Raw genomic sequence first — 11653 nt, forward strand, 5'->3', positions numbered from 1 at the left:
GACACACCGACCACCACCACCATGCGAATTTACTCAGAACAGGGTGTGGCGCCGTTCCAGTGCACCCCGCTCTCAGCCAGTGCGCCGCGCTCGCTGCGAATCTTTGTCTATCCGCTTCCTGCAGAGTTCAACACGCGTGTGATTGAGCACAACCTGGCGCATCCGCCCGACATGCGCGATCCGGTCTGCACGACGAGCTTTTACTCGAGCGAGTGGGCGTTCCACCAGTTGCTGCTCGACAGTCCGCTGCGGACGCTCAACCCGCGCGACGCAGACTACTACTATGTCCCCGTGTATGGGACATGCCACGGCTTCAACCGGATGGCGGTGCAGCCGAACGCGAGCGCCGAGCTGTTCAGCGCCGCGCTGGACTGGATCACCTCCCATGGGAGCATCCCGCGGGACACGCTGCCGTGGCGCTACGACCCGTACAGTCCTGACTGGAACAGTCTCGGCACCATTGAGCAGGTGGCGACGCGGGGCGAGTACCCGCCATTCCCCGCGTTCGCCCAGGACCACTTGTGGCTTTTCTCCCAAGGCCACGGCGCCAAGCTGTTTGGAGACTATTCAAGAATCAAGAACGCAGTCTTCCTGACCGCGAATGGCCAGCTGTCCGCGGCCGAGTTTACGCTGGCAAAGGATGTGACGATTCCGCCGCGATTGACGCACTACGTCCCAACGCCAATTTACGCCAACAAGTCTGTTGACGAGCTCGAGGTCATTTTGACGGGCCAAAGACCGACATTGGCATGCTTTGGCGGGACCAAACTGCCCTGCTTTGTGAACGATGCTCGAGGATCATGCCACTCCCGAGGCGTTCGGCCCTACCTGAAAGAAACCTTCAGCAAGCACCCGGACTTTCGCATTCTCGGCATTCGGTCGAGTGGCTACGAAAAGGCACTTCGCTCGTCGACATTTTGCCTGTGCCCCGAAGGATGGCACGCCTGGACGCCGCGCGTTTTTGAAGCGATTCTCTCGGGATGCATCCCCGTGCTCATCTCTGACGACCTGGCGCTCCCATTCGAAAGCCTCATTGACTATGACGCGTTTATTGTGCGCATTCCGCCTGCCCGTGTTGCTGCAGATCTTTTGTCGACGCTACAGAGCATTTCGCACCAAGACGTTGTTCGGCGACGCAGAGCGATGGCAGCTGTTTGGGGGCGATTTGTGTGGCACGACGTATCGCAGCACGGTGATGCATTCTGCTCCATCCTCGAGCAGTTGTACCTGAAAAAGCGGCAGGCGAGTCGGCGCTGGGCCGACCAGAAGGATGTCGAGTTTCGACGATGGGTCGAAGCCGGAGGATCGCCGTAACGCGCTCTTTTTTTTTGTTCCATTGTCCTTGTCTTTGTGGTATTTATTCCTCTTGTAATTTAACACGTTTATTCCATTGTCTGTGCGGCGATACTGCGACTGGAGCGCTGAGAGTCTGTTTGGACCTCCTTTTCTCACTCATTGTTATTTGACCTCAAATTTTCCTTGCCGACCTCCTTTTCTCACTCATTGTTATTTGACCTCAAATTTTCCTTGATTTACCCGCACTCTTCCAGCCATCTCAGTCTTTTATTCTCGTCTCTGTTGATATTGACAAACACAACCAAATCCAAATGCTGAACGCCATTCGCAGCAAACTCAAACCAGTCGTCACCAACAATATCAGCTCAGCAGCAACCACCGCCACACGCCATGAGCTGTCAACTGCTGTAAGCGCGGATACCTTTGAGGTTGCTTTTTGTTGTTATTCCCATGTCCGCGAGTTTGGGTGCACGACGATGACATGCTTTGACGTCATGGATTTCAGTGAATTGCATGAGTGAGCCTTCACGGCCGCGATCCAGCTTGAGCTATTGCTTGATGATTTGCTTGACATTGTCGTGCATTGGGGCTGATTGAAAATTTGGACTTGCGAAATTTTTGTTTTGTTGCTGGATGGCTGTGCAGACTGGCAGCGCCGACGCGTACTGGGAATCGGTCAAGCACACGCATACGGTCGAGACGGTCGAGCCGGTTGACGCAGCCGCCGTCGCCAAGCCAGAAGGGTTCTTCCGAGTCGTGTGCATATCCGACACGCACTCGCTGACGGACAAGCTCGTCGTGCCGGACGGCGATTTGCTGGTTCACGCCGGCGATTTCAGCAACAAGGGCTCGAAGGCCGACATTGTCAAGTTCAACGAGTTTCTCGGTCGGCAGCCACACAAGCACAAGGTGGTCATTGCGGGTAATCACGACCTGACGCTCGACGAGAGCAATATTGAAGAGCTCAGGGAGCAGTTTCGGTGCAAGGACACGGAAACGCCGGCACAGCTCAAAGCGCTCCTCACCAATTGCATCTATCTCGAGGATGCGCTGGTTGAGGTCGAGGGGTTTCGCATTTACGGGTCACCATGGTGCGTATCAGAGCGAGTGTCGTGTGCTTCGAGGAGTGAATGTTGGAAAAGCCTTTTCTTTTGTTGACTTTGAGCGAGCTGGATTCTTCCTCCTTTCTGAATTTGTTGCAGGACGCCGTACTTTTTCGGCTGGGGATTCAATCTGGAACGAGGCGCGCCCATTCGCGCAAAGTGGGACTTGATTCCGAACAATGTCGACATTTTGATCACACACGGTCCCCCGGTTGGGTATGGCGATCGCACGACCGGTGGCAACTATGCGGGATGCGCCGACTTGCTCGAGGCGATTCAATCGCGCATCAAGCCAAAACTGCACGTCTCTGGCCACATACACGAGGGTGCGGGCCTGACGCGTGACGAATTTGGCATATTGTACGCGAATGCCTCGACTTGCACACATCGCTACCAACCCGTGTTGCCAGCCATCGTTGTTGATCTTCCCAAAAAAAATTAAGCGTGTCAAAGTGATTTTGGATTTCGAATGACGCCCAAATACAGAATGACATTCACGCAAAAACGAAAAAAAAAACGTGGGAAAGAAACAAGAAACGGCAAACAAGAAAAGGGAGAAGAAAGACGGCACAAGCAACGTGTTCCAAGCAGAGAGACGAAGAGAAATGGCAGTAGCAACAACAACTACTCACGCAATCAAAAAAGCAAACACCCAGGGGAGATGGGGGGGGTCTCGGACAACAATCCATTAATGCTTGACGGGCTTGGCTGCCGGGATGGCCTTAACGGGCGCTGGCGCAGCGGGGTGGGCCGTGTCGTCCTCCTCTTCGGCCTCAGAGTCACTGCGGTCATCGCCAGAGACCTCGCCCTTGGAAGCAAAGCTGATCACCATCTTGAAAATCGTGATAAACCACATGACGTGGAGGGCTTGCAGGATCCACAGCAGAATGTTGAAAAACCACAATCCAAAGAAGGGCTCAGTGTTGAGCAGGGCGCGAACGTCCCAGAAAGCGCTCTTCAGCACATAACGGGGGTAGACGAACAGACGGGCGACGAAAAAGACAATGGCAAAGACGACAAAAGTGGCGTCGCAGAGCTTTTGGTACTTGAGGTAGTTGAACGCCTTGGCGCCCTCCAGGAAAATGTCGCTCACGTCGTGCACGAGAAGCACAAGCGTGCCGATTCGGATAAAGTTGGCGTGGTACGAGAATGCAACCAAGAAGATGGTAACAACGTGGTGAATGAACATTTCCCAAAAGTCCTAAATGGATGGCATGTGCAGCAAAGAGAAAGGAAAAGGGAAAGGGGAAGCAGGTGAGAATTGATGATTGGAGAGCATCAACGAGAATTATTCAAAAATATCAAGCGTTACCTTGCGTTTGACGTCGGTGAACTGCGAGAACAACAGCGACATGTAAAAGCCGAGTTGGATAAAGTAAATCCACTGGATCGTCGGGTCCAATGTTTGCTTTTCGGGGTAGCCAATCCAGCAGTAGTCGGTGTCGGTCAGCCAGGGGTACTGTGATCAAGAGAAGACGCGATTTAGGAATTGAGCAACAGGGCCCGCCCACATTTGTGAAATGCATAGCAAGGGGGAGGGGGAAACTTACGCCAGACAGAATGTAAACAGACCAGACAAACGCAGTCGTATAGTAGATGAGGCGCCACCTGCATGAACGACATGGGGGGGGGCATGTAAGCATGCGAGCAACAACAACAACAGCCACAACAAAGCGAGAGTAAAAGAGGCTCTTACACTGCCTCTTGGAAGCGAACCATCTTGCTGGGCTTGTCTGCGTTCCGGCGACGGTGGAACCAGGTCATGATGTACTCGGGAGTCTTGTCGGTCTTCTTGGTGAGGTCTGCAGCGCGCTCGGGGGTCATTCGCTTCTTCTTCTTGTACTCGGCCTCGAGTGCAGGGTTTGGCTCGTTGCGCTTGGTGGGCTTGGTCGAGATGCCGAGGCGGACACCGAGTGGGCGGATGAAGAATCTAGCATCAAACCATGCGAAACGAGGACATAGCAAGGGTAAGTTTCATTCAGGGAACATGGTCGTACATCTGTGGGTTTGAGAGAGAAATGTTTGTTTGGTTGATGGATTGTCGCAGCAACTCAGACTGCACCAAATCTCATTTCGTTTCAGACAATCGGCAAATCGTTCCGTTTATCTCTCCGCTACAAGCGTGATTGATTGATTGATTGATTGATTGATAAATTCAAGTTTCTCAGACCTGGATTACAAAAAACACAAGCGAGGAGACATCTGCTCAGGCATATGCCAAAACGACGACGAAATGTAAAATGTGGCGCGATTCACCACACAAACACAGTGCAAAAGGGAGGAGCAACCGAGACCGAGACCGAGACCGAGACCGAACTAGTCAAAGATGGAAGGAGGGTGATGATGACAAGGATTGCTATGGGGACGGGGAAAGAGCTGGAGAGAGAGTGGTTGTGAGAGAGAAGATTAGGTGGGATGAGATTGGGAGTGCCACGCAGACAGACAGGAGCACAATCAGCAACCCACACACTGCCAAAACACGAGATGGAGGGGAAACAGCAAGCATCAACACACACATACATAGATGGATGGATGCGATGGAGAGTGGAGAGTGGAGAGTGGAGAGTGGAGTGGAAGAGAGTGCGCAAAGCAAGTGGCTGAAAAGACCCCGCTGTTACCGCTCAAAGACGATGCGCGCGACAAAGAGGGCGACGGCAATCGGGAGGACAATCCACAGCTGCCTCAAGTGCGGGTAAATGTCCGGGTTGGTAGCGCGCAGGCGGGGGAAGGCGCTCCCGGGTGGCGCGAGCTCAGTGGCGACATAGTCATCAAACTGCGACAGGAGACTCCACAGCGACATCGATGGCGACGGATTGTGAGACGAGAGAAAAAACAAAGAGTGAAGCTGGAGGTTGGAGTTGAGAATCCAAAAGTGGGAATGATCGACAAGTGACTGAGGAAGAGCGGGGGGATGGAGTAGAGTATGAGAATGGCAATGGAAATCCAATACAAAAACCGCCCGTCGGTCGGTGGCGAATGCTGCTTCTCGTCCACAAGTGAACAGACTCACAGACACACATACGCCAAACGTAACAACGTAGTTTCAAGCTCTAGTCATTCTTTTTTGTTGCCCGACTCTGAGAATCGTACCTGCGCTCGTTCATTCAGACTTGTGACCTCTCTCTCTCCATCTCTCTCTCTCTCTTTCTCTCTCTTCCCATCTCTCTCTCTCTCTCTCTCTCTCTCTCTCCACCTCATCCATCTGTCTCTGAGTGTGTCTCATTGTGTGTGTGTATTGCGAGTCAAGCCACGTCCTCTCTCTCTCTCTCTGTCTTTCTCTCGCTGTCTCTCGCTCAAATCCCAGTCTTCTAGACCGCAAAGAATGGCCGACGAGTGGTCGTGCCCGTCGTGCACCTTCCTGCAGCCAATCTCGTTCAAATGCAGCATGTGCAACACGCCCCGAAGCACGTCCACGCGGCAGATCAAGCGCGTCTCCACCTTCGACGAGCATGCCCGGCTCGCCCACCTCGCGCGCTCATCCTCAACGCCAGGCTCGGCGCCGGCCTCTGGCTCGTCATCGCCCAGTCCAGCAAGTCCCGCGGCAGCATGGCCAGTGGCATCCGGTCCGCGGGACAGCCCCGCCGACCCCGCCGCACGGCTGGAGCAGCCCACGTCCCCGCTCAAGTCTGCTGTGACTGCTGCTGCACCAGCACGAGCCAAGCCGCCTGCCACTTCTGCTGCCGCTCCTGCCACTTCTGCTGTTGCTACTGCTGCTGCTCCTCCTGCAAGTATCCCGCGTGCAAAGAGTCAAGGCTTCTCGGCGCCCGACCCGGTAGCACCAAGAACAGAGGTGGCGACGAACAGCGACCCGGGCTCCACCCTGTTGCCTTCTGAGCTCGCAAGAAGCCGCCAGCAGCAACACCAGACCACCTCGAGCATGTTTTCGTCAGTACAGCTCACACCAAGTCCAACTGCAAACGTCGAGCGGTCCAAGAATACAGAGCCTACGCACACAGAGCCGAGTCACACCTCAAGGCCCCGGCCACCTTCTGAGCCGCTCAAAAGCCGCCAGCAACAGCATGACGCCAACTCTGGCACATCCTCTCCCGTGCAGCTCACTCCAAGCCCAACTGCTAACGTCGAGCGGTCCACCGCCTCAGTTGAGACGCAATCTCTGACGAACGCTACCAGGGCAAGCACGACCAATGGCCAGGTTCCGATGCCCGCTGCTGTACGTGATGACAGTAAGAAACGTCCTGGTGGACTTTCTGGCAGCAGCAGCAGCAGCAGCAGCAGCAGCAGCAGCAGCAGCAGCAGCAGCAGCAGCAGCATCCCGCGGACGAAGAGTCAAAGTTGCTCGGCGTCCGGCACGGCACCAAGACCAGAGCCTGTGCACCGAGACCCGCTCAACAAAACAAGCGACACCTCAAGGCCGCAGAGTCCTTCTGAGCTTCCAAGAACCACCCAGCAACAACATGACACCAACTCCAGCAAGTCCTCTCCCGCACAGCTCACTCCAAGTCAAAATAGTCCGGCTGCAAACGCCGAGCGCTCCACTGCCTCAGTCGATGCACACCCATCTCCCACCAATGCGACAACCCTCACCACAACAGTAGCAAACACACCCAATGGCCAGGTTCCGACGCTGGCTCTTGCACGTGATGGCAGCGGGAAGTTTACTGGTGGGGTTCAGTTGAAAAAACCCGCTCTTCCAGGAGCGCCTCTTCATGTAAGCTCGTCGTCTCGCACAACACAGCCCGCGTCCAGCATTCCGTGGTGGACCTCTCAGGCAACGTCTCCTGGTCCATCCCAGTTCCCTACGACCCCTGCCCCCGCGCTGGCTACTGCTGCCTCGTCTCCGTCCTTGACCTCTCCGTCCTTGACCTCTCCGTCCTTGACCTCTCCGTCCTTGACCTCTCTGTCATTGACCTCTCCGGCCTTGACCTCGTCCTCGTCTGCCTCTCCGATCGCATCCTTCTCTGCTGCGGCTGCAGCGGCTGCATCTGCAGCAGCGCTAATGGTGCAAAATTCGAGCAAATCGCTCTCCATCTCGTACACAGGGGGACTACAACGTTTGGCCTTTTCGTCTCGCTCGCCAGCAGCGCCGTCTGGCTCACCGACAGCGCCGTCTGACGCACCAGCAGCGCGGTTTGACGCACCAACAGCGCGATCTGACGCACCAGCAGCGCGGTTTGACGCACCGACAGCGCGGTCTGGCTCACCGACAGCGCCGTCTGACGCACCAGCAGCGCGGTTTGACGCACCAACAGCGCGATCTGACGCACCAGCAGCGCGGTTTGACGCACCGACAGCGCGGTCTGGCTCACCGACAGCGCCGTCTGACGCACCAGCAGCGCGGTTTGACGCACCAACAGCGCGATCTGGCTCACCGACAGCGCGGTCTGACGCACCAGCAGCGCGATCTGGCTCACCGACAGCGCGGTTTGACGCACCGACAGCGCGGTCTGACGCACCAGCAGCGCCGTCTGGCTCACCGCAATCCCCTGTTGTAGAGCGCCCCATATTCGCTCCCGAGTCTCCCGCCGTTCCGCTGGACATTGATGCTCAGGGCTCGCTCGTGCACGACAACACGGCCCGGGTCTGGCGTGTCCCGGATGTCACGCAGATCCACTTACCTGGATCCACGATGGTTGTCCGCTTTGAGGCCCGATCATCTGACACCTCAGCGCCATTGCTTTCACGCGAGGAGCTCTTTTGCACTTTCATGTCGCCCGAGAAATTTGCCCACCATGAGCGACTTCTAGAGTACTGCGGATTGCTGAGGGCAGTCAAGCTTCGCGGTGGGGTGCTTCTTCGTGCCCAACCCCTAGACACTTGGCTCGATCGGATGATGGGAGTTCTGAATGGCACTTTGAGAAGGTTCAGAAACACTGCGCACTACATGCGCGCGCCAATGCAGGTTGTCAGTGACTCTGCTCTCTTGCAAGACATTCCATCTGAGGTGTTCAGCCAATGGGATTCGCGTCAAATCTGCAACTTTATTGCGTTTGCGACTGAAAAAGAGAGAAGAGACCTATTCTTTTCGGAAACGCATCCCGAATCGCTTGTGGACTTGTTCAAACAGAGCGACGCAAATGTTGCTCCTGCTGCTTCACGCAGGACCAATCTGCCTCGCAGCTCCGCAGTCGCAGCAGCACATCGCTCTTCCATCCCTCACAAGCGTCGCAGTGCAGCTCCATCCTCGCCGCCAGCAGGGCGGGAATCGGAAGGCGGTCACGTTGACTCTCGAAATGCTGCAATCCCGCAACCGCAGCCGCACACAACGACTGCACCAGCAGCAACGGCTGGGCCGGAAGCAGACATTGCTGCATCCACAGAACGCGACACGCCTGCAGCAACCACAGCACCAGAGCCCCGGGTGCAGCGAATTCTGATCAAGTTGTCCAAGCTGGCGTCGCCCAGGTTGAGTGCAGAAACGGGAGTGCAGGATGGTTCTTCGCCCGAGCAAACGGGCAATCTGCAAGACGCTGCTACTCGCTCCACCTCATCCACCATGCCAGCAGCAAATCCATTGCTCGGAGCTAATTTTTGGGAGGCAGTTCCTTTGGCAACCGATGATGCTCAAAAGACCGGAGATGCTCTGGACCTCAGTCGAACTGCCCGGCCACACAAGGATGCCGCGGAGCGAGAGCAATCGCTCCTTGCTCGTCGTCGCCTTGAAACCCGGAGGAGGCAGTCGTACCCCATCAAGCGACGCAAAAAGCGAACCCTTTCCTCGCGCAAAACCGTCGTCCTCATGAACGACAACGGCGATGGTCGTAGCCACGAGGACGCGGCCCCAGCCCACGCCTCCGACCACTCTTCCGGGGAGGGCGAGTCCAGCGAGGGCGACTCGGACGGCTACAGCAGTCACGATGACTCTGCCATTGTAGGGCCCAGCAGCGAAGAGGATCTGGACTCTGAGTATGCCAGCGATCTCATTCCGACCGTGCATTGACCGACCGTGTCGTTGTTTTGGTGCGTGTGCGGCGCGGGCTCTTTTGAGGCTCGATTTGGTTTTTTGTAGATGGCTTTTTTGTACATTTTAGATCCATTTGTTTAAGCTTAGATCGTCATTGCAGTTGTTGTTGTTTTGTAATAGACTTCAACTCGAGCTCATTGTATGCATGATGCCCGGATCTAGTTGAAGATGTCGAGAGTTTGCATGATGCGATCAAGAATAAAACAACACGCCCGACGGCGGTTCCGGTTGCGGGAACCAAAGCGGCATCAGTCACACCGCGACGGTCGCAGGCTCTTTGACCAGGTGTTCCGTGTACTCAGTCCACCTCATACGATGGTGCAATGACCGGCGTGACACAATGCGCGGACACTGCGAGAGCAACCAAACAAAAAAGCAAGAACCAATAACTCCTTGCTCGGATTAAAATCGAAACTCTGCAGTGATTTGTATTTTCCCACGAACCGAGCCCACCCGTGTCTTGGCTTGTAAGACCGAAGAGGCGTCGCGTACTCGACCCCCGGACAATTCATGCACACATGTGTGGCAGGAAATCGGGAGGCAGACAGGGTGCACACAGCTTGTGGCACATACACCAGTCCCAAAATAATCATGTTAAAATAAATACTGCATCAAGACATTTTTTTAAAATTAAAACAACCCGAAAATCACTATATAAAAAAAAAAAGATCACCATAAAGAAGGCAAAAACGTGAGCGACAAGCCCCCGCGTTCCGGGTTTATGTGTGTGTGTTTTTTTTTTGTTTTTTGTTTTTTTGGCGGCCATGGGAACGAGTTGTCAATGTCGCAGTGGCGCGCACGGCTAGCTCGCACTCGCGCTGGAACATGCCGGTGCCATTGGGGACGCTGCGAGCATCGTCTGCGTGAAGCAGGCGACATGTTGGTGCGAACTCGCAGGAATTCGTTTTTTTGTTTCTTCCGACGGGGGTCACCAAGGAGGTACACGGACCCCCGACGGAACATCCCCGTGAATACAAGGCGGCGGTGATATGTCGCTTACTCGTCACTGTCACTGGCATTCCACGCTTTGATTGTTCATCCGATGAAGAAAAAGGTGGAGCGTCAGCCAGGGGTGTGTTGGCAACATGGCGTGAGTCACGCACCAATATTCTGCATTTGGTCTGCTCTCGGCCCGCCGCTTGCTCCCGACGTCGAATGTGTCCCGCCACCCCCTCTTCCAATAAATGCAGGTCGATAGAGTACCAGCTAGTGCGGCTCATCGGATTGGGCGCTCCCAGAAGCCGGACTGTGTCATGCGGCGAAGGATGGTCGTTTGCGGTTGGTTTAAAGTATAAAAATTGCTGTTGTTGTTGTTGTCTGTTGCTGTTGTCTGTCGTTGCTGTTGTTGATTGCGTTCGCCACCGCGCTTCCTGCACATCCGAGCAAAAAGTGAGTTCGCTTTACTAGCATTCGCCACCCTCGGCCGCACTCTCATGCACACAACCGCGCTCGGACTGCGGCCCGATTCCTCATTAGCGGTGCAGACAAAATGCCAAACCCTCCATCTTTTGTCTTTGCACTCCTGTTTTTGTATTTTGGTTTTTTGTTTGACGGTTTTTTTTCCGGTCCCTGTTTGAAATTCGCGCTCTCTTCCTGTGGACGCCCGTTGCATTGTGTCCTGCTTGGAAAAATCCTCTTCGTTGTGCCGTTGATTCAGGTACACGTTTTTTAAGTGGCTGGTGTTATTTTTTCCGATACATTTGCACATCTCTGGTTTGTCGGGAGCCGGTGTGACAAGCGACAGGAGCGGGGAGTTGGTTTGGGGTTGGCTGCGCCTGGTGCCCGTTCAGCGGCGTTGCGGGCAAGCCGCATTGCGGTGGTGCGGGAGTGGGGAAACGCACCGCGGGGGGTGGACGTGCGCTGCCCGCCAGCCAGCCAGGGCAACTGTCATCTTCACTTGCTGTCAACGGCGTGCCAAACCCCCCGGTCGAGCTCCCCGCCCGATCCCACGCGTTGAATCAGCGTCGGGGCACCACAATGTGCTCTTTGCCTTGACCGCGCGTCGAGACCAATGGCGAGCGAACGCCGCGAAGAAAAAAAAATAATAAAGAAAGAACAAGAAAAAAAAAACGAACCGGGAAACAGAAAAAAAAAAAAAAAAAAAAAAAAAAAAGAGTCGGTTGCCGACAACACACTTTGGCTTGCGCCCGCTGGACCCTGTGTCGTCCTCGCTGAGCTGATTGTGGTGCTCCTGCGACTGCAACGAGCGCAAAGCATCGATGAAGCACCAAAAAGCGCGAACGGGGAATTTTCGAACGGCAAATGGCGGCGAGCCCAAAAAGATACAAAAACATCCAAAAAGAAAAAAAAAAAAAAAAGCCGGAAATCGATG

General features: G+C 55.0%; 6 protein-coding genes across 6 annotated transcripts; 4 read left to right on the forward strand and 2 right to left on the reverse strand.

Moving 5' to 3' along the window:
- Positions 1-21: 21 nt before the first annotated feature.
- CAOG_06192 (hypothetical protein) lies at positions 22-1314 on the forward strand (the record flags this gene model as incomplete). The annotated part of the gene is made up of 2 exons (XM_004345732.1): positions 22-1125; positions 1189-1314. 2 exons carry the CDS (start codon positions 22-24, stop codon positions 1312-1314), a joined length of 1230 nt encoding a protein of 409 aa, XP_004345782.1.
- Positions 1315-1929: 615 nt separating this feature from the next.
- Positions 1930-2841, forward strand: CAOG_06193 (metallophosphoesterase domain-containing protein 1; the record flags this gene model as incomplete). The annotated part of the gene is made up of 2 exons (XM_004345733.2): positions 1930-2387; positions 2499-2841. The coding sequence occupies 2 exons, from the start codon at positions 1930-1932 to the stop codon at positions 2839-2841; spliced, it is 801 nt and encodes a 266-aa protein (XP_004345783.2).
- A 5-nt stretch (positions 2842-2846) lies between these two features.
- On the reverse strand, positions 2847-5314 carry CAOG_06194 (longevity protein). The gene is made up of 5 exons (XM_004345734.2): positions 5018-5314; positions 4096-4329; positions 3950-4007; positions 3712-3858; positions 2847-3600 (listed from the first exon to the last, which is right to left on the reverse strand). Exons 1-5 carry the CDS (start codon positions 5197-5199, stop codon positions 3088-3090), a joined length of 1134 nt encoding a protein of 377 aa, XP_004345784.2. The 5' UTR covers positions 5200-5314; the 3' UTR covers positions 2847-3087.
- Positions 5315-5784: 470 nt separating this feature from the next.
- CAOG_06195 (hypothetical protein) lies at positions 5785-7236 on the forward strand (the record flags this gene model as incomplete). Its single annotated transcript, XM_004345735.2, has 2 exons — positions 5785-6570; positions 6615-7236. 2 exons carry the CDS (start codon positions 5785-5787, stop codon positions 6786-6788), a joined length of 960 nt encoding a protein of 319 aa, XP_004345785.1. The 3' UTR covers positions 6789-7236.
- On the reverse strand, positions 6650-7862 carry CAOG_06196 (circumsporozoite protein; the record flags this gene model as incomplete). Its single annotated transcript, XM_004345736.2, has 2 exons — positions 6650-7208; positions 7239-7862. The coding sequence occupies 2 exons, from the start codon at positions 7860-7862 to the stop codon at positions 7125-7127; spliced, it is 708 nt and encodes a 235-aa protein (XP_004345786.2). The 3' UTR covers positions 6650-7124.
- CAOG_06197 (hypothetical protein) lies at positions 7799-9454 on the forward strand. The gene has a single exon (XM_004345737.2). It carries the CDS (start codon positions 7987-7989, stop codon positions 9295-9297), a length of 1311 nt encoding a protein of 436 aa, XP_004345787.1. The 5' UTR covers positions 7799-7986; the 3' UTR covers positions 9298-9454.
- The last annotated feature ends 2199 nt before the right edge of the window (positions 9455-11653 follow it).

This window comes from Capsaspora owczarzaki, assembly GCF_000151315.2.
Source record: "Capsaspora owczarzaki ATCC 30864 unplaced genomic scaffold supercont2.10, whole genome shotgun sequence".
NCBI lineage: Eukaryota > Filasterea > Ministeriida > Capsasporidae > Capsaspora > Capsaspora owczarzaki.

What these genes read in the sequence shown, in the direction of transcription:
- CAOG_06197 (XM_004345737.2), top strand. Translation starts at nt 7,987, where the DNA reads ATGGTTGTCCGCTTTGAGGCCCGATCATCTGACACCTCAGCGCCATTG.
- CAOG_06194 (XM_004345734.2), bottom strand. Translation starts at nt 5,199, where the DNA reads ATGTCGCTGTGGAGTCTCCTGTCGCAGTTTGATGACTATGTCGCCACT. An exon ending in GCGCGCATCGTCTTTGAGCG is followed by an intron (nt 4,330 to 5,017) that starts GTAACAGCGGGG and finishes GTTTGATGCTAG; the next exon opens with ATTCTTCATCCGCCCACTCG. An exon ending in GTTCGCTTCCAAGAGGCAGT is followed by an intron (nt 4,008 to 4,095) that starts GTAAGAGCCTCT and finishes TCGTTCATGCAG; the next exon opens with GTGGCGCCTCATCTACTATA.